The following is a 20297-nucleotide window of genomic DNA, read 5'->3' as shown; positions in this document are numbered from 1 at the left end:
TTGGAATGTATTTGTTTTATTTAATAATTACATTGGATTTGAGCATACCTTTTTATGAGATATTATATCATTTTGTTGCATGGGTATTGCATATGGATCAGCATATCCAGTTTATCCCTGTCGTATTCGAATTCTACTTGTATTATCCTTTCGACACGAGTCATTAGCTTTCTATAGTCTATTGGGCATTTGGCGCACCCTACTCTCTTATCTTGTTATTATTTACCGTTGTTTTTTGGTGAGCATGTATATGAGCAGTTGTCAAGTGCTTGATACAGGCATAGTCTATTTTATTCCATTACACTCTGAATATCCAGTAGAACTACCTTGTTTACTAGGATGTTGGTTAATTCCATTGCTAAACATATTCTAATGTTTGGTATGGTGGACATGTCTTTGGATTATGTTATATGTTATTTGGGTGTGATGAATACCCGCCACATGAGATAGGGGTCCAACTCTAGCATCACAAGTTTGGGCCTAACTCTCTGTTGCAAACCCAGGTTGAAAATAGGAGGTTTGCCCTCCCTTATAAGCTAGACTCCAAATCCACCATATTCTGATATGAGATTCTCATCAATCCTCTCCTATGGGAATATGGACATCCTTGCGCATGGATAGGGTTGGACCATTTCGACCATCGGCCCACTTACCACCCTAGACCTGTGAGTGAGGATCACATAGCCTTGCCAATCCAATGAATTAGGGCGCGCTTTCCAAGTTACTTGAATGGCCTTTTTTTAATGACCTTCTTCTCTTTTCCAACCTACCCATAATGGATTTGACCTACTGTCTGTTAACCTAACTCGACAAGAGATGGGCTCTAGGGTAGGCCCACCTATGATAGTATCAGCCACGAGCATGCCCATATGCACGTGTACTCTCGATGAAAGTACCAATGATGAATACCCGCCATACGAAATGGGGGTCCAAGTCTAGCATCACAAGTTTGGGTCTTACTCTCTATTGAAAATCTAGGTTGACAATAGGAGGTTTGCCCTCTATTATAGGCTAGACTCCAAATTCACCATCTTTCGATGTGGGATTCTCATCAGGGTGTTTAGACACCGGATGTGATATTTCTATATATGGAATCTGGATGCGTGTTATTCATGGATTATACTGGTTGTATGGTTTGTATTTTTCTTAATTATACTTTTATGAAAAAATTTTAGGGCCACTTTTAAGCATTTTTCATATTTGGGATTGATTCGACAGGTTTGTGCCGTTGCTATGCAAAGTTGCGCCACGTCTGTCTTTTGATCCTGGGGTATTTTTGTCATTTCCTCGCACTCCATTTCCCTGTGGAAATCGACACATGACATTAGTAGACAATGAAGTGGATTATGAGGTACATGCGAGGTACCTTGAATATAGGATTTAGATTCCGTAGAGATAGAGACTATCAATTGTGTGGATATATGGATTCTGATTATACATGGGATTTAGAAACGAGACTATGCATGACGGGATATGTGTTCACATTATCAGGCGATCTAGTTAGTTAAAGGTCGATGTTATAGGCCACAGTGGTTTTGTCTACCACAGAACCATAGTATATGACAGTGATAAAAATGACTAAGTAAACATTATGGGTCCAGGGCTTGATTTGTTACCTGGAGATATCACCGGAGATCATCGATGTCTACTATGATAGTTAGAGTACGATTCACTTGGCAAAGAACAATGTTCATCATGCTTGCACAAAACAAATTAACATCAAGTTTCATTTTGTGCATGATAAATGATGAGGGTGAGATTTATCTATGAAGAAAGTGGATACGAAGGACAATCCAGCTGATATAATGACAAAGGCGGTATTGTCGGTCAAGTTTACCCATTTGCTTGAACTTCATCAAAGTTTTACAAGTGTGAGCACTTCAAGTTGCTGATGGCAACGGTGGTATGAGATTGTTGATGATAAAGTTTTTGTTTAGGGAAGCTTAATGTCAAGTGGAGAATGTTGTAAATTGTTAGGTGTAAAATACACTTATTTTTCTGGCCTTAAAGTTGTAATTTTTCTATATTGTTTAGTGTAAAATACTACCCATATTGGTGTTTTTATGAACAGATATTGTTGGAGAATAAATCTGTCACTGGACAGAATTTGTAACCTGTTTTGCAACTTGTTGCAACCGTAGAATGAAGGAATCAAACTTGCAGGTTTAAGTTGCTGATGTGGCAAATACAGCTGGGCCATCTTAGGGTTTGTTAAAGAAATATATAAGCAGTGTTATGCTGGAGAAGGGGAGACTTTGGTTGCACAGTTGAAGATTGAAAACTAAACAGAGAGAGACGGCAAGAAGGAGGAGGCACATCAAGCTTGGCAGTCCAAATCCTTCGGCAAAATCTCAATTCTCTCATTGATTCAAACATTGTTAATGAGTATCTTTGTGATTTTTATTATGATTATGTGTAACTAAACTCTTTTCTAGCTAGGGTTTGATAATTCTTCTACCAAAAATCTAGAGCACACATTTGATTGACATTCAAATTAAGTTTAATTCTTTGTTCTTTGGATTGATTGCTTATTTCCTATTGTTATGCATGCCTGATCAACATCATAATTCTAGGAATGGTTAGTTGAACATATTTGGCTGACCATGACCCGGTGTTTGACAAAGTAATAAGAACTTGCGTAAGATCCAAGTTTTGGGAACATACGACATAATTGATTGGGTAATAGACCATTATCCTAGATTGTGCAATCGTCGATTTCCTGGTGCCTATGCTTGTCTTAGGAAACTCTTAGGAAAGACCAACCAAGACTCCTTTCATAAGAAAAGATCTTGCAACTGGACCAAAGTCAGGATCGTTGTTTAGGGAAATCTAATTGACTGCAGTTGGACCAAAGCCTTTCAATTGACATTGTTAAACTTTTAAATTGTGTGATTGCGTATCAATCTGTATGCATAGGTGGAGGTAGTTGACACGCCAAACCCAAGCTAGTTTTCGTCCATTGATTTTTCATCAAATTTTATTTTGCTAGTTAATATTTGAAGTATCTGAAATTTATTTTACACTATTGTTAGTAGTTAGTTGGTAATTAATACAGTCTTCGTGGATTCGACACCATTCACCATTTTACTGTCTTTCGACACGTACACTTGTGAGTGGGATAAACCTGTCGATATTGAATTGCAAGTTTATCTTGTGATGAAAAGTATCGATCAAGTTTTTGACGCTGTTGCCGGGGACTATTAAGTTCATTACCGGTTGTTCTTATGGCAGTAGTGTGTATTTATTTAATTAGTTTATTTTTATTACTTAAACTTACCTCAATGAATTTCTTTTGCAGATACAAGATTGTTTCTTAAATTGCAGGCTCAATACTTGTTCTCAACATAAGCCATTAGAAGATTTTGATCCGGAAATTGAAATAACAGCTAGAGCATTGAGACAAAGAAACATGGCTGAAGATCACCGTAATCAGGCAATTCAAGCTGTAGGAGGTGATGGGAATGCAGAGGGTAATGCATGGATTCCATGATGAACAGATATATCCCATAGAATGTTGCCCAGCCATTATGTATCACATACCAACTTACGGGAGTAGATAATAGTCAGCCTATCACCCCAATTGCTGAATTCTGTGCCGCATTATGAGGGGTGGTTTGATGAAGATCCACATCAACATCTGAAGGATTTTACTGATCTTTGTCGCACCCAGCATATGATAGGGATATCTGCTGATAATCTGAAATTGGTACTCTTTCCATTCACTATTAGAGGAGGAGCCAAGATATGGTATAATTATATTGAAGCAGGTACCATTGGCACATGGGAGCAAATGACAACTAAATTTTTGAGAGAATTTTTTCCAACTTATAGGACCAAACAACTTGTGCGAGAAATTCAAAATTTTCAGCAAAAAGATGGAGATTTATTCTATGAGGCTTAGAAAGATTTCAAAAGTCATTTGACTCGTTGCCCAACTCATAATTTACATAAGGATGATGTTGTACTTCACTTCTATGAAGGTTTGAATGAGGTTAATCGAATGAAGGTTGATTCAGCTTGTAATGGAGTGTTGATGCGAAAAAGTAGTGAGGAAGTGATGGAGCTATTCGAAGAGTTGAGCGAAGATTCGCAACAATATTCTACAAGGGGTAGAAGTTCAACAAGGAAGCAAGGCATGTACGAAGTAAGTACCGACACTATGGAACAAGTTGAGATGGGAAATATATATCGAAAAATTGACATGATTGTTGAAGCTATAAAGGGAATGAATGTGAAAGCTCTTGTGCCACAAAAACCAGTCAGTGTGTGTGCTATTTGTTCAAATAATGATCATGTGACTGAAGCTTATCCGTTGACATCTATGTCGGATCAAGTGCAAGCCAATTACTTGGGACAAGGAAATTTCATGGGAAATCAAACTTACCCTTGGCATAATCATCCAAATTTCTCATGGAGGAATGAACAAAATGCAGCTGAAACAGCCACTCCTGCACAGCAACCAACAAAGAGGAGTGACGTGGAGACCACAATGATGCAATTCATGCAACAAACAACTCAAGCCATTCAAAAATTGGAAACCCAAGTGGGGCAAATGGCTAAAGAAATGAGTAAAAGAAAAAAGGGAGAATTACCTTCACAACCCTTGAATAACCCAGCTGGGCACCAAGAGCAATTGAAAACTGTAACAACTTTTCGAAGTGGCAAGCAAATTAACAAGACAGAGCAGCTACAAACAGAGACTACAAACTACAGTCAAGCTATAGCAGGGTACAAATAGGCCGCAAAACTGCACTAGTGGATACACAAGAATGGGAAAGAGATCCTCCACCTTTCCCGCAAAGGTTTGCCAAAAAGAAAACTGATTCTAAAGCACTTGATATTTTTGAGAATTGGCGTAAGGTTGAAATTAATATTCCATTGCTTGATGCTATTAAACAAATTCCTTCTTACGCTAAATTTCTTAAAGAGTGTTGTACTCAGAAGAAAATTTGTTGCCCATGAAAAAATTCTTTTGAAAGAACAAGTTAGTGTTGTGTTATTAAATAAACTCCCACCAAAGCTTAAAGATCCTGGTAGTTTTACCATACCTTGTAAAGTGGGAAATCAATTTTTTGAAAAGACATTGTTAGACTTAAGGGCAAGCATTAATTTTACCTACTGATTTTGTTGTGTTGGATATGGAGGATAGCCCTAGATCCTCATCTTTACCTATCATTCTTGGATGTCCTTTTATGATTACTGTTGATATTAACATTAATGTGAAAAAGGGGACCATCACTATGTAGGTAAATGACCAGGAATTAGAATTTCATGTGTTTGATGCTCTCAAATCTCATGATGATCATAGTGATTGTTTTAATATTGATACTACACATGATCTTGTGAGTGGGGTGTTTCAGGTTACAAGTGTTGATCCAGTTGAAGCAGTGGTGGCGCATGACTTGACTGACAAGCTAATTTCCAAAGGAGATTTGGAGGATGACCGAATAGAGGAGGCTATCCAAGCATTCCAGTTGGACCGTCCCTATGGTGGTAAGAATACTCCTCCTTTTGAACAACTGATGCCTACTAATGCATCTCTTGTTCCCTCAACAGTTAAAGCACCTAATTTGGAGCTGAAGCATTTGCCTCGTCACTTGAAATAAATCTATTTGGGTGAGAACAACACTTTACTTGTAATAGTGGCTTCAAATCTGGAGTTTGGAGAAGGAAGAAAAGTTGATTTGGATTTTGACGAAGCATAAAACAACTCTGGGTTGGACCATTGCTGACATAAAGGGAATCAACCAAGCAAGATGTATGCATCAAATTTTTCTGGAAAATAATGCAAAGCCCACCTGAGAAGCACAAAGGAGGTTGAACCCACATATGAAGGATGTTGTCAAAGCTGAAGTTCTTAAGCTACTAGATGTGAGGGTAATTTTCCCGATTTCAGACAGCAAGTGGGTCAGTCCAATTCATGTAGCCCCGAAGAAAAGTGGCATCATCGTGGTGAAAAATGAAAACAATGAGTTGATACCTACTAGAATGACTATGGGATGGAGGGTGTGTATTGATTATAAGAAGTTGAGCAATGAAACACAGAAAAACCACTTTCCATTACCATTCATTGATCAAATGTTGGAGAGACTAGCTAGGCATTGTCATTATTGCTTTCTTGACGGCTATAATGGATACAATTAGATTGCCATAGCACCTGAAGACCTGGAGAAGACCACGTTCACGTGTTCATATGGCACTTTTACATATCGAAGGATGTCGTTTGGGCTATGCAACGCACCAGCTACATTCCAAAGGTGCATGGATGATTTTAGTGTATTTGGAGCTGGTTTTGATGAATGTCTTGAGCATCTTAGGTTGGTTTTAGAGAGGTGTGAAGAAACCAATCTTGTTTTAAATTGGGAAAAATGGCACTTCATGGTGCAAGAAGGAATTGTGTTGGGTCATTTGATTTCCAATTGTGGAATTGAAGTAGGCAAAGCCAAAATCGAAGTCATATCAAAGTTGCCTCATCCAACAACAGTGAAGGGTGTGTGGAGCTTTCTTGGTCATGCAGGGTTCTACCAGAGATTTATAAAAGACTTTTCCAATATTTCTAGACCTTTGTGTGTATTGCAGACTAAGGATGCTGAAGTTGTATGGACAGATGAGTACCGGGCAGCTTTTGACAAGTTAAAGGAAGCACTCACTTCAACCTTTATTATGCAATTACCTGATTGGGAGCTTCCATTTGAATTAATGTGTGATGCAAGCGATTATTCTTTGGGGCCTGTTTTGGGTCAGCGAAAAGATAAAGTGTCATATGCCATCTATTATGCCTCTCGCACCATGAATGATGCTCAGCTGGATTATTCAACAATGGAGAAAGAATTATTGGCTGTGATTTTTACATCAGAAAAATTCAGGTCTTACCTCGTTGGCTCAAAGTTTACCATGTACACAGATCATGCTACTTTGAAGTATTTTATGACTAAAAAGGATGCAAAGCCACGGTTAATACATTGGATACTCTTGTTGCAAGAGTTTGACTTGGAAATTAAAGACAAAAAGGGAGTTGAAAATGTCGTTGCAGATCATCTTTCTCGGCTGCTACCTAAAAGTGAGCATGAAGAACTTCCTTTGGGCGAATCTTTTCCGGATGACCAGCTCTTATCCATCACCACACTGCCCTGGTATGCTGACATTATAAATTATCTTGTTACTAAATCTTTTTCATCTGATTTGTCTTATCAGGATAGGAAGAGAGTAATGTCACGGGCAAGAGACTATATATGGGATGATCCTTACCTTTTCAAGATATGCCTGGACCAAATTATTCGTCGGTGTATTCCACAGTCTGAACAACAAGAAATTTTGAAGCATTGTCATGTCTACTCATGTGAAGGCCATTTTGGGCAGAAAAAGACTGCACTTAAGGTATTTCAAGCTGGATTTTATTGGCCTACTATTTTTAAAGATGCTTGGATTTTTTGTAAGAGTTGTGGCAGATGCCAAAGGACCGATAACATAGTTGCTAGAAATCAAATGCCTTTAACAAATATTCAAGTCATTGAACTTTTCGATGTATAGGGAATTGACTTCATGGGCCCTTTTCCTAACTCTTTTGGATTTGAATATATTTTAGTTAGTGTTGATTATGTGTCCAAATGGGTCGAGGTTGTCCCCTCAAGAACTAATGATCTTCGAGTGGTTGTGAAGTTTTTGCAGGACAATATTTTCTTTCGTTTTGGGAAGTCACGAGCCATCATTAGTGACGGCGGAAGTCACTTTAATAATTATGCATGTTCCACCTTGAAGAAGAAATATGGGATAACTCACCGTGTGGGCAGCCCATATCATCCTCAGATGAGTGGGCAAGTGGAGATAAGCAATAGAGAAATCAAGACCATTCTTGAAAAGACGGTGAATCCAAACAGAAAAGATTGGTCTCTTTGTTTGACTAATGCATTGTGGGCATACAGAACTGCTTACAAAACACCTATAGGAATGTCTTCGTTCCGATTGATTTATGGGAAAGAGTGTCACCTGCCAGTTGAGTTAAAGCATAGTGCTTATTAGGCTATTAAAAAGCGAAATTTTGACATGAAAGAAGTTGGAGATAGGCGTCGCTTGCAATTAAACGAGCTCGAAGAATTGCGGCATGAAGCCTATGAGAATGCAAAGTTATATAAGGAACGAGCCAAGAGGTACCATGACAAAAAGCTGGTGCGGAAATTTTTTTCTGTTGGGCAGAAGGTGTTAGTGTACAACTCCCGTTTGAAACTTTTTCTGGGAAAGCTCAAATCAAAATGGCATGTCCCGTATGTGATACAAGTTGTGTTCCCTCATGGTGTTTTAGAGTTAAAACGTCAAGATTTCGATCAAACATTCAAGGTTAATGGCCATCGAGTGAAGCCTTAATGGGAGAATGTACAAGTTACCGTGGAAGAAGTGGTATATCTCCACTCTATTGATCTCTGATAGAGTCTGAGGCTATGTCCGACTGAAGACATTAAATTTAGAACTTCATGGGAGGTAACCCATGTGGAAGAGGAGCACAATCTTTGACAACTTCAATCAACTAAGTCTCTCTTCCTTTTCATTCACTTAATTTTGTTATTTATTTTCATCTTCGCAAATTTTCTTTTTGTTCTTTCTTTTTGAACATTGAGGACAATGTCGATTTCAAGTTTGGGAGAGAGGGAATTTGCTTTTGTCGAAAATTTTTGAGATTGCTTTGAGAAGAGAATTGGCGTACTTGTGCTTAATTGTTATGAAGTGCTTTTGAGATTGATGGTGTGATTATTTGCATGATCTTTTGCAATGAATGTCTCCTTAGTTTACACAGTATTTACAACACCAATTAGCTTGTGAGGAGCCTTCAGAAAATTTAGTGTGCTATGAATTTCATGACTTTGTATAGCTAGAACTTGCATTAGACCATCTGAAGCAAATGCTATATTTTTATTCTATGAAAGTGATGAAGGCACTCTTCGTAAAATTTGGCCTGCCTTGAACCTTGCCTTTGCTCCTATTCCTTTGATTAAATATTCTTCTCTTGCGATAAACCTTCACATCTTTGTGATGTGTTATCCATGTTTCATAAGTCATAAAAATAGAATTCCATCATGAGGCTATTGTTTGAGGTGTTGGGAATGTGATTGATAAGGTGAGAAGGAGTTTAAGTGTGGTGTTGGAAGGAAGGCATTTCTGGACATCGGGAGATGTGTATAATAAATTTCTGAGAAATTTGCAACCTGTTTGTGACATTAGTGCAACCTGAAGCTCACACAAAAAGCAGTGACCCACATCTGTAGGTCAAAAAAAAAGTGTATACATAAATGTCTATTTACGGGGTAGGGTTTGGTAACCCCCTTTTTACAGTCGCAAAAGTCAATTCCCTCACCTTTTTCACCCAAAGAAAGGATAAAGTCCAATTTCTTGAGAAATTGGACTTGGGTTGTTTCTCTTGACTCTTGCAACAACACAGAGTTCATCCATGGCTACTAGGAGTGCAAAGAGGAAGAAGGAGTTAGCAAGCAGAAAAAAGGGAAATGAGGTTGGAGTTCGGATATCCCTACTGAAGAAGAAGAAGGCTTTGACCGCTTCATATCCCCTGAAGTTCAGACTGAGTGTGAGGAAGTGTGGTCAAAGAGGGCTTTGCCTGTGGAACGCCATGTCGTGGTAGAACATTTCCAACGAGTTAATTGGTATTACAAGTTGAAGGAGAGGGGATGGCTCGGCATCCCAGTGTTCCAGGTGTGACTATTCGACAATTGGTATATGAATTTTATGCAAATTTGATAGTCAATGATAACCATTGTGTAGCATATGTTCGTGGTAAGCAATTCATTTTCAACCCAAGAAGGGTTTCATCTGTATTAAGCTTACCCGAACCATTGAAGAAACCTAGTTTCAAATTTAGGGATTTTAGAACCTCAAATGCTAGTATTGTGTGGCCTGACTAAAGAATTGTGGTGGCAACTCTGACTGGGAATGTTAGTGATGAACCGAATAAGAATGTTATTTTATATGTTGATTTAATGTAGCCTTATAGACTGTTATCCCAGATTGTGACCAGGAATGTGATACTTGTGACTCATCTCTCCACTATCAATGCAAAATCTTGCTATTTGATGTATGCAGTAGTCTGTGATATGGATTTTTGTATGGCCAATACTATTTATGATCACATTGTCAAGGTAAAGTTGGACAACAAACCTGGTCAGGTGTTGCCATTTGGGGTGCTGATTACCACTTTATGTCTTGCTGAAAATGTGGAAAAGGAGTTAGGTGATGTGCATGAGAGAAGGAAGGCACCTCTTAACAGATTCTGGTTTGAGAGAAGTGAGGTGTAGCTCATTAGACAGCAATAGAAAACTTCTGGTAGAACTAAAGAATCTCGGGTTCATAACACTAAAGAAAGGAATGATGGTGCAGGTCGTGGTAGCTTGGAAGAGAGATTGGAAGATGTTGAGGAGAGAGTGGTTGATTTGGGTGTTGAGGTTGAGCAAGTTAGTATTCTATAGGGGCAGGTGGTAACCCGGCTGGAGCATCTTGAGTCTACTATTGAATCTCTTCAGATGAGTATTGGAATGCATCTGCATGAGATGAAGGAGGCTCAGTAGAGATTTGAAGCTCAACAGAAGGAGATGTTTGATCTGATTCGTGACTGGACCTTACCTTGATTTTATTTGGTTGATGTGTTGATATTATGACTAGGATTAGTGATACTCTGACTTGTTATTTTGGAGGAATGAAAGCACTTGTTATTCTATTACGTTGGTTCGGTTAGATGGAGTTAGGATTAGTCTTATGATGGATGCCTATTTTTCAGACTTTGTGATACATGGCATGATCATCTCATGTTTTGTTTGAACCGTACCTTTATCTAGCTTATGTTATTTCTTGAAGCTTATCCTTGTTGCATTGAACTTAATTGTGATTGGACTATGATGACTTTAGTTTGAATCCAATTTATATTGATCTTATGAGTTCTTGAGCCTTTCTTAGGCAATTTTATTGCTCCCAATAAAGTCCTTTTGATTCATTGAATGAGAATTTTAGCATGCAGCAAGGTTGGTGCACATGCGAGCATATGGCTGCAGGTTATAGGTTCATAAGAGAGTCAACACTACCCTTAAACACTTGAGTGAAAATTTTCTTCTATATATTATGTGTGCACCTTTGTGAGGGTGTGAAAATAAATTTGTAAACTGGAGTAGTTGTGAGCAGTGTTAAGGTTATGCAATTCTCTATCGGACATTGATGTTGCATTGAAATAATGAGAAAGTACTTGTGATCCCGATTTTTTTTAATTGAAGTTTTCAAATGGTACTTAATGTGGTTTTTCAAGCACGGTTTAAGTTTGGGGGATTTTGTTAGGTGTAAAATACACTTATTTTTCTGGCTTTAAAGTTGTTATTTTTCTATATTGTTTAGTGCAAAATACTGTCCATATTAGTGTTTTTATGAACAGATACTACTGGAGAATAAATCTGTCATTGGACAGAATTTGTAACCTATTTTGCAACTTGTTGCGGCCGCAGAATATGGGAATCAGACTTGCATGTTTAAGTTGTTGATGTGGCAAATACAGCTGGGCCATCTTAGGGTTTGTTAAAGAAATATATAAGCAGTGTTATGCTGGAGAAGGGGAGACTTTGGCTGCACGGTTGAAGACTAAAAATTGAATAGAGAGAGACAGCAAGAAGGAGGAGGCACATCAAGCTTGGTAGTCCAAATCCTTCGACAAAATCTCAATTCTCCCATTGATTCGAACATTGTTAATGAGTATTTTTGTGGTTTTTATTATGATTATGTGTAACTAAACTCCATGCTAGGGTTTGGTAATTCTTCTACCAAAAACCTTGAGCACAGATTTTATTGACATTCAGACTAAGTTTAATTCTTTGTTCTCTGGATTGATTGCTTATTTCATATTGTTACGCATGCCTGATCAACATCATAATTCTAGGAATTGTTAGTTAAATATATTCGGCTAACCATGACCCAATGTTTGAAAAAGTAACAAGAACTTGTGTCAGATCTAAGCTTTGGGTACATAGGACATAATTGATTGGGTAATAGACCATTATTCTAGATTGTGCAATTGTCAATTTCCTGGTGCCTATGCTCGTCTTAGGAAACTCTTAAGATTGGGTAATTGATTGGGTAATAGACCATTATTGCTAGTTAATATTAGAAGTATCTGAAATTTATTTTACACTATTGTTAGTAGTTAGTTGGTAATTAATACAGTCTTCGTGGATTCGACCCCGTTCACCATTTTACTGTCTTTCGGCACATACACTTGCGAGTAGGATAAACCCGTCGATATGGAATTGCAAGTTTATATTGTGATAAAAAAGTATCGATCATAAATGCCCCTAACTTTTAAGGATATTCTAGTTATTATCCATAAACCCTAAACTCCCTATAAATATTCTTATTGTGAAAATCCTTTAAAAAAAGGTGAATGAATCCTTGAGTTCTGAGAGAATTTATGTGAGAGACAGAGAGAGTTTATTAATAAAATTTATCATCACCGTCCGTAACGTAGGCAAGGTCTACTGTATTAAAAGAGGTGAACGAATTCTTGTGTGTGATTGATTTTGATTTATTTTTTCAATTTCTTTATTTTCACTTTGATCTTGAACGACTTGAATTGTTACCGCACAACACATAATTTTTCTTAAAAGAATTAAATTATGGACTATAGTTAAACTAGAACCTGGTCTACTGTATTTGAACTACAACAGATCCCGGCAATCCTATGACTTGGTTCAATTTCGCGTCCAAATTATTTTGGCCCGCTAACACCAAAAGTTATGAGTCAAACCCATGTTAGCATTAAAAAACAATAGTAGTTAACATTAACTTCAAGCCATTACTCTTTAAGTCCTAACCTTAACGTGTTAGAGCATTAGCATTGGTTACTGTAACAAAATCTGTAGACAACATACAGCTTCACCCAGGCAGATCTCACCAAAACATGACCCGCATCGGTATCTGTTCGGAATAGATATAATATAGACATCAATTGCACATGTAATAACTCTAGCGCACTTGAACCAATACTGTAACATAAAAAAATGATATAAAATAAGAAGAAACTAATATTTTAATCCTGTAAAGATTTAGAATAGAGATAATGTTGTAATTATTGTTGGATACAGAATCTGAGAATTGTCGAAAAGTGGTATTTTGTAGATAAAATAGAGAATTTCTTAAGAGATACCAATGCCTCTTATTTAGGAATAAGGGGTCCGTTTGGTAGAGCGGTTTAATTGATTTTCAATACTAACGGAAAAGCTGAGCTTAAAGCTGTGAAATATGATTTGAGGTGTTTGGTGAATTAATAGTTGACGCTAGCGGAAAATCTGTTGACTAAAAGTATTATCTTGAATTTAATAATAAGTTTTCATAAATTTTTAATCATTTTATTATTAAAGTTAATTTGATAAATATAATTTATTATTAAAATTAATTTAAGTATATTAGAATTTTTTATATCAAAACTAAGAATGTTAATTAGTAAAAGAAATAAACTAAAAAAATAAATTGTAAGTATTAATAAATTAATTTATTATTAGATTAATTTTAAGCATAAATAAATATCAAATTTAAAATTAAATTAAATTTTTATCATTTTATTTTATTTTATATGCGCTTTTATTAAATTTAATGTGTATTTTTAACTTTTTATAAATATTAAATTTAATTTTATAATTCTTTCCAAAAATATTAATTTATAATATTAAGTAGAAAAATAAAATATAAATTTAACTAACAGTATATAAGTTTAACTAACATAGTGACAATAACTATTTTATTAAATATATATTATTAAAATTATGGGACCCACAATAATTATTGTAAAAGATAAAAAGCTAATGATTATGTGACCCCATAATTAAAAAAAAAAAATTTAAAAAATGTGCAGAGCAGATCCGCCTAGAGAAGCTCCCACACGGAGCTTCTCAAATTGCAACGGTTCGGCTGCACCAAACTGCAGCGGAATCGCACAACGGTGCCATCAACGGAACCGCACAATGATGCCATCAACGGAACTGCTTCGATTCCACTGTACCAAACAGGTGGAAGGTCTTAGCCTTATAATTAAGAGTCATCAACCTTTTTTTGGAATTATTGAGAAAACCAATATGTGTTTAGAACCACATAAATTTTTAGTGTTTGGATGGCTACAATAGTAGATGATAACCTACTATTGTAGGTATTAATAAATTAAAAAAAATGTAGTGGTAGTTCGTAGTTCGTACATTGGGTAATTAATTAGTGATGTCTATTCCAATACCGTACTTCTAGTTATCCAGAAAAAACATTACCTAGTTCGTACATTGGGCAAATTGTAGAATTTTGCAAGAGCTGCTCTTGTTCTTTTCAATCAAAAGAGAGTGGTCAAACCTGAAAGCCCTACATACATTCCTCTCAACCACTGAAAAATCCCATCATGGGTTTCTCAACTAGATCTCCCTAAGAGTCGCTTGGGCTCTCATTAGACAAACGACCAACAAACAGACAATTTGAAGTGCATCCACCATCTCATCTTTCTCTTACTCTTGCTCTCATGTTCAATCTCTTCCCTTCTAGAAACATTACTGTGAGAGCGAGTAGGGAATGTTGGTACTGTTGCTATAAAGTTTCATCTTATGCTATATGATTAATCCATGTGTCACGTTATAAATCTGATATCGATTGGAAGAAATTCAAGGAAAAAGGTTCTAGAACGATTGTTCGAGGTCGATCTTGCTGAAAACATCTCAAGATAAGTGCGGTCCAAGATTCCTCTTGATCTCGTGGTTTGAATTTAAATCCGAATTTTCATGGATTGACGTGAGGAAGCTTCTCTATAGCTATCCTCACGTAAAGAAACTCTCTTGCAGTTCATGCCTTTCCACGTGTCCTACTGACTCAGCATAGGAAGTTTTACCCATCCACACATTTGTACTCTTATTAAATTGTGAGACAAAACAATATGGATGCCTACTTTGGAAAGCATTTATGCTTCCATTCAACAAGTTGGTTATCATCATCATATATATCAGTCTGTTAAAAGAGAAACATATGTAAAACAATTGATTCATATGATGAGCAGTTCAGTTCAATGTATGAACTATGAAGTATGAACTCAAGTTGTGAAACAGCATAGAGCAAGTTGTGTGGATTGCCAAATCTGTGGACTGTGTCCATCTCGGATACAAGTCTTGTCGACCTATATATATATATGTATATGTATATCTACACACTTTCGCGTGCACTGCTAGCGACAAATCCAAAGGGTTCCCACCGCCATTTTTTAACAAAATGGATTGATAAAATGGTTCCACCACTACATTTTTAAAAATAAATACATTTAATCGTTATCTAGTGGCGTTTTAATTAAATTTGTTAGTAGACATGGGATGGGAAATGATGGAAGGAAAATATTGACGAGAAAAAAAGTTTTAAATTAAGAGTTTTACCATGAATCATGCTGCAGCTTTTTCTTTTCACCGATCATATATATACTTGCTTATCATTCTTGAAAAAGACGAAATTAATGGAAGTAATTTAAAGAAACTAAACGACTATTGCACCTAACTTTTGAAACATGCTAGATATATACTTCGATCATCGCATTTACGTTGTTTGTCAATTTGGATACGATGTTTACTTGTTTAGGTTAAGGTTTATTATGATTAGAGAGTATTTATTAATGTGGAATCTGATTGATTGAACATGAAATTATTGTTGTAGTACAGGTCCATCGAAAACAACATATAATAAAGCAATTAAAAAATAGAGCAATCGAAACGATAAAGAGGAAGAAGAGGAACACAAGGTTTACATGGTTCGACAAGAGTGTCTACGTCTATGGAGTTTATGACTATTTTCACTACGAGAATTCCAATAGTACAATTAAGATAGGGTTTTCTCCTTTTATATACACGGCTATCTGGATACCTAAAAATACAATTATACCCGTATACTAAAAATAATCAATACTCATAATACCATACCATATCATGGGGGACTCTCGGCTAGCACGTTACGCTCGCCTCCTGCAAAACTTTCCCCTCCTATAGCTAAAAGGTGTAAAGTAAATTACTCTAATGTGAACCATTATTTAACAACTATTATATGCATGTTTTTAGAGTTTTATGTTGGTTATTATAACTTATAAGTACGAGAAAGGGTTAGAGATAGTTAAGAAGATGATTATACAAGAAACACAAAAATGCCTATATCAAACTCTTGCAAATCATCTTCTTTCGAACACTCGCAAACACTTCTCCCAAGAACATATAATCTTAACCCTAAGGTTTTAGGTTCGATCGATATCCATTCACATATATGTGTTTAATTACACTTGTTTTTTTCTTTTATTCTTTTTACACATAAAATCCAAATCATTATACACATGGCTTCAACATTAATTTCCCTAAAATTATTTCTTTCTTATTTAATTTTCAGTTGCCACTAATTGCATGTCCCATGCATGTTATAAATCATATATGCTTGACAATCCAAGAATAATCAAGTTTCTGCTTATAAGTGTATATGCAGTACCAATATTATTTGAAGCCAGCTTTCCGGTAATATATATAGTCACTGTCACCTGCAGTACTGCTAGCTAGTTAGAGATGTTTAATATTATTACATGCATCACGTACAAGTTTCTTCAATAGTTTTTATCTATACAAAATCCTCTATATGTTGGTGTCCAGAAGTCTGATCCTGTGTTGTCACGATACACTTGAGGGGTGCATGAAATTGGAACTAAACAAAGACCTCTACTCCTTAACTCCATCTTCAAATCTCCCTTTTCTTTCCTCTCCATGCCAAACCATGGATCCTGAAATCCATAATCAACAAATTAAACCCATATTTTTAAACTTCCAAATCCCTCGAGTATACGTACGTCAAATAAGATAAAATAAAAAAATAAATCATCCATTGCCATAGTGGAATAGTGACTTCTCTATTAGTCAGAATTTTTCGAATTTGGAAAATCTCGGAACAGGCATTTCGGTTGGACTTGGAGACTCCATAATTTTTAAAGTCTAGAATTCAAATCTAAAAAGTGTTACTAACAATGTAAAATATAGCATCCACTATGGATGCTCTAATATAAGTATATTCTCGATTGGATATTGAAATGTATATGTATTTGATATGATTTGAAATTTCAGACCCCATAAAATTATAGGGCAGTCGGTAAAGGAACCGATAACATAAAATAATGAAGTGCATTTAGCACTTTTGCTTACCTTGTGTGAGTTGGTCTTCGTGTAGGGATTACTAAGTAGCTGTAGAAAAAAAAAAAGTAGTGACCATATATTACTAACTACCACAAATATATATTAATTTTTTCAAAAAAAAATAAAAAATAAAAAACACAATTGATTTAGATGATTGATGCTGTCACCATGACTGCAGAAAAAAAAAGTAATTCATTTTTTCTACTCCTTTTCAATTTTGTTTTTCATATGACCATGACTTGAATTTGTATCTACCACTTTTTCTCTTTTTCATTATATATATGAGCAATAGTAGGAAAAAGATGGACTAGTCACTATGCTTAGTAGTCAATGTCATCATTTTAGTCACTATCATCTTTGTTGTTTGTGCCAATTATGATAATAATTCTTAGAATTATAAAGACATCAACAGTAGTGCAACAAAAAGTTCAGAAAGGTAAAGAAATGATAATCCAAAGGGGATGCTTTTAGGGCAAAGTACATATTAACCTGCACTTGCTCCTGTAGAAACTTTATGTATTGGATTGCTTCATATAACACTGAGGCTGTATCAGTCTGAAAATCCACCAAAACAAAAAAAAAAATAATAATAAAAATACTTTCATGAATGAATTTATAACAAATTAATCTTAGTGGGTCTTGTCCTATTGTATACCTTTCCAAATGGTGAGACAATTTGTTGAAGGGCTGTGATTCTATCTCCAAGCTTGACTTTAGGTGCATGCATCTACAAGATAAAACCAAAGATAAAAACATTAATATTAATTTGTACAAAATTTATTTATGATTTGATCACTAACATCTAAGATTATTAATGTTGTAGTTATATGTATGTATTTATATACCTTGACAGAAGCACCTGAGGAGTTCTCCAGCTTAGGTTTCTTCAGGGTTGTCTCTGAAGTTTCTTCATCAGATCTTTTCTTCTTTCCTTCAGTTGCAGCTCCCTGACTTCTTCCACTGGTTCTTGTCTACAAATATATATGCAAAAACTAATTTGATTTAGTTCAAACAAATTTTCATGAATAATAAAAATCACATGTTGTAAACAAATAAGTAGAATCAGGACTAAACGTACCGGCGGATTAGAAGTTTGTACTTGTAGCTGCTTCTTGGGGTGAGGCATAGTGAGAGATTTAAAGCAGTGTTTTGGCACTTGAATATCCATCAATGGCTTACCAAACCTACTATTGAAACTAACAACATCAGCAAAATTTCTCGCACTATCTGCGCATGGAGAAGTACCATTCATTCCATAGTAGTATTTGTCGTTATCTCCTAAGCTGTTTAGACCCATCTGGTACCTAATTCCGTTGCCAATAATCGGCCTTCGAAGAAAGGTCCCCGGGGCTTCAATCTCATTCTCCAACTTCATTTCATTACCATAACATGGCAAAAACCCTAAATTTCCTTGTCCTTGTTGTGAATTGTAGTGGTTGATTGAAGGACTTAAGGAGATGTTACATGTTTGTGTATCAAACTTCACTTCTGGGTCTGGTGGAGCTAGAGACCAGTTGCTAACCAAGTTGGAAAGCTTAGTGAGTCTTTCACCTTCAATGTTACTTAAGGTCTCATGACTAAATCCATTCAAGTGCTTCTCAAAGTTGCTGAAGGATGATGGGGAGTTTGTGTAGTCCCAAATGTTGTTGTCCATCTTCTTCAAGTAGTCACAGGCAGGTTCAAACATCGCGGCCGATGACGACATGTTCTTGGATGATAGAGCTTCTAGTAAGTTCTCTCCAACATCTTGGCTACTTTGTAAATCTCCATTGCTGAACAACAAAGAAAATGAAAGATTATCTCTTTCTTTATTTCTTATTTTTCTTAATGTTTTTTAGAATCTATAGTTATATAAGAGCAATATGGGATAACAATTAGGCAACTATTATGCTTATATACAGCTTTCAGCAACTTAAGTGTTGGTGTGAAGCAAGAGAAATACATGAAACAAAAAAAAAGGAGCAAATAAAACTTGAAGGTACCAACCAACCTATAGCTAGCACTTTCTCTAGTGCACCTAACACTTTTGTTGGTTTTGCTACAAAGATTCTTCTTTCCACTCAATTTAAGCAATTCCACATACCATAATTTTAAGAAGATGTAGTATCAATGAAGTTTATCTTTATCGCTCAACTTTTTATTTCATATATAGTGGAATAATTAATTAAACAAATTACTAAACTTACAATAAAACATGGCTCCAAAGATGATTATCCGGACCATGTTCACCAATCAAATGATCATTAGAAGACGCCACAGCAGGCTCAGCCATCCGGCGAGCGGACTCCACGGTGAGTCCGGAGTGATTGGAAGCATTAGTAAACGACGTCTCCTCATCGCAGGAAGAGTTCGAATTAGGGTTTTGTTGGTGCCAGAAGGGAGTAGAATTGGTGTTGTTAGTCCATGAAGAAAGAGAGCTTGCTGTAGCAGCATGATGAAGATCCCACCAATTTTGTGGTGTAGAGGAAGAGCTCTCAGTGCATTCTTGTGCCATATTTGGAACCTCTCTCTATCTTTCTCTTATTTTCTTTCGATCTGTTGGTGCCAGTGGGAATTTAAAGGGGATTGATCACATATCCGTTGGTGGTGACTTACGTATATAGGTTATATATATATATATATCAACAGTAGGTCGGGGAGACAATAAAATATGCAACCTGAGTTTTTCCCACTAAGGTTCGTGGGGCAATTATTATAATTGGGGATGGGCCATGAAGAGTTTTTAGCTTGGTGTTGCTATTTATAAAGTTTGGTAATGACAAGTTTAGGTTTGTAGGGTTGTTGGAGTCCGTATAGTCTATATACCATTTTTTTTTTTAAGGCAAGTCTATATACCACTTGCTTGTGCCATGTTTTTTCTTATGTACAGCCGTACGGGAAACATTTTCATTTTCTTTTTTTATTAAAAAATTCTATTAATTTTTTTATTATTATAAAATATTTGAGGGAACTTAAAAGTTGCACACCCATTTTTTCACAAATAAGTTATGAGATTATATTCTTAATTTTTTGTCATACCGTGTAGCTTTAATTCAATTAAGAAGAGTAATATATATATATATGAATTCTCTTATAACTTCCTAACTTCTAAAA

General features: G+C 35.9%; 1 protein-coding gene across 1 annotated transcript; it reads right to left on the bottom strand.

The window, feature by feature from the left end:
* Positions 1-16430: 16430 nt before the first annotated feature.
* On the bottom strand, positions 16431-19762 carry LOC119995385 (transcription factor bHLH111). Its single transcript, XM_038841864.1, has 7 exons — positions 19391-19762; positions 18283-18976; positions 18050-18175; positions 17860-17931; positions 17694-17759; positions 17214-17252; positions 16431-16798 (listed from the first exon to the last, which is right to left on the bottom strand). Exons 1-7 carry the CDS (start codon positions 19696-19698, stop codon positions 16625-16627), a joined length of 1479 nt encoding a protein of 492 aa, XP_038697792.1. The 5' UTR covers positions 19699-19762; the 3' UTR covers positions 16431-16624.
* Between the last annotated feature and the right edge of the window lie 535 nt (positions 19763-20297).

Source organism: Tripterygium wilfordii, chromosome 3 (genome assembly GCF_013401445.1).
Source record: "Tripterygium wilfordii isolate XIE 37 chromosome 3, ASM1340144v1, whole genome shotgun sequence".
Taxonomy (NCBI): Eukaryota; Viridiplantae; Streptophyta; class Magnoliopsida; order Celastrales; family Celastraceae; genus Tripterygium; species Tripterygium wilfordii.
The sequence above is the reverse complement of the archived record's forward strand: the minus strand, read 5'-3'. Positions and strand labels throughout refer to the sequence as shown.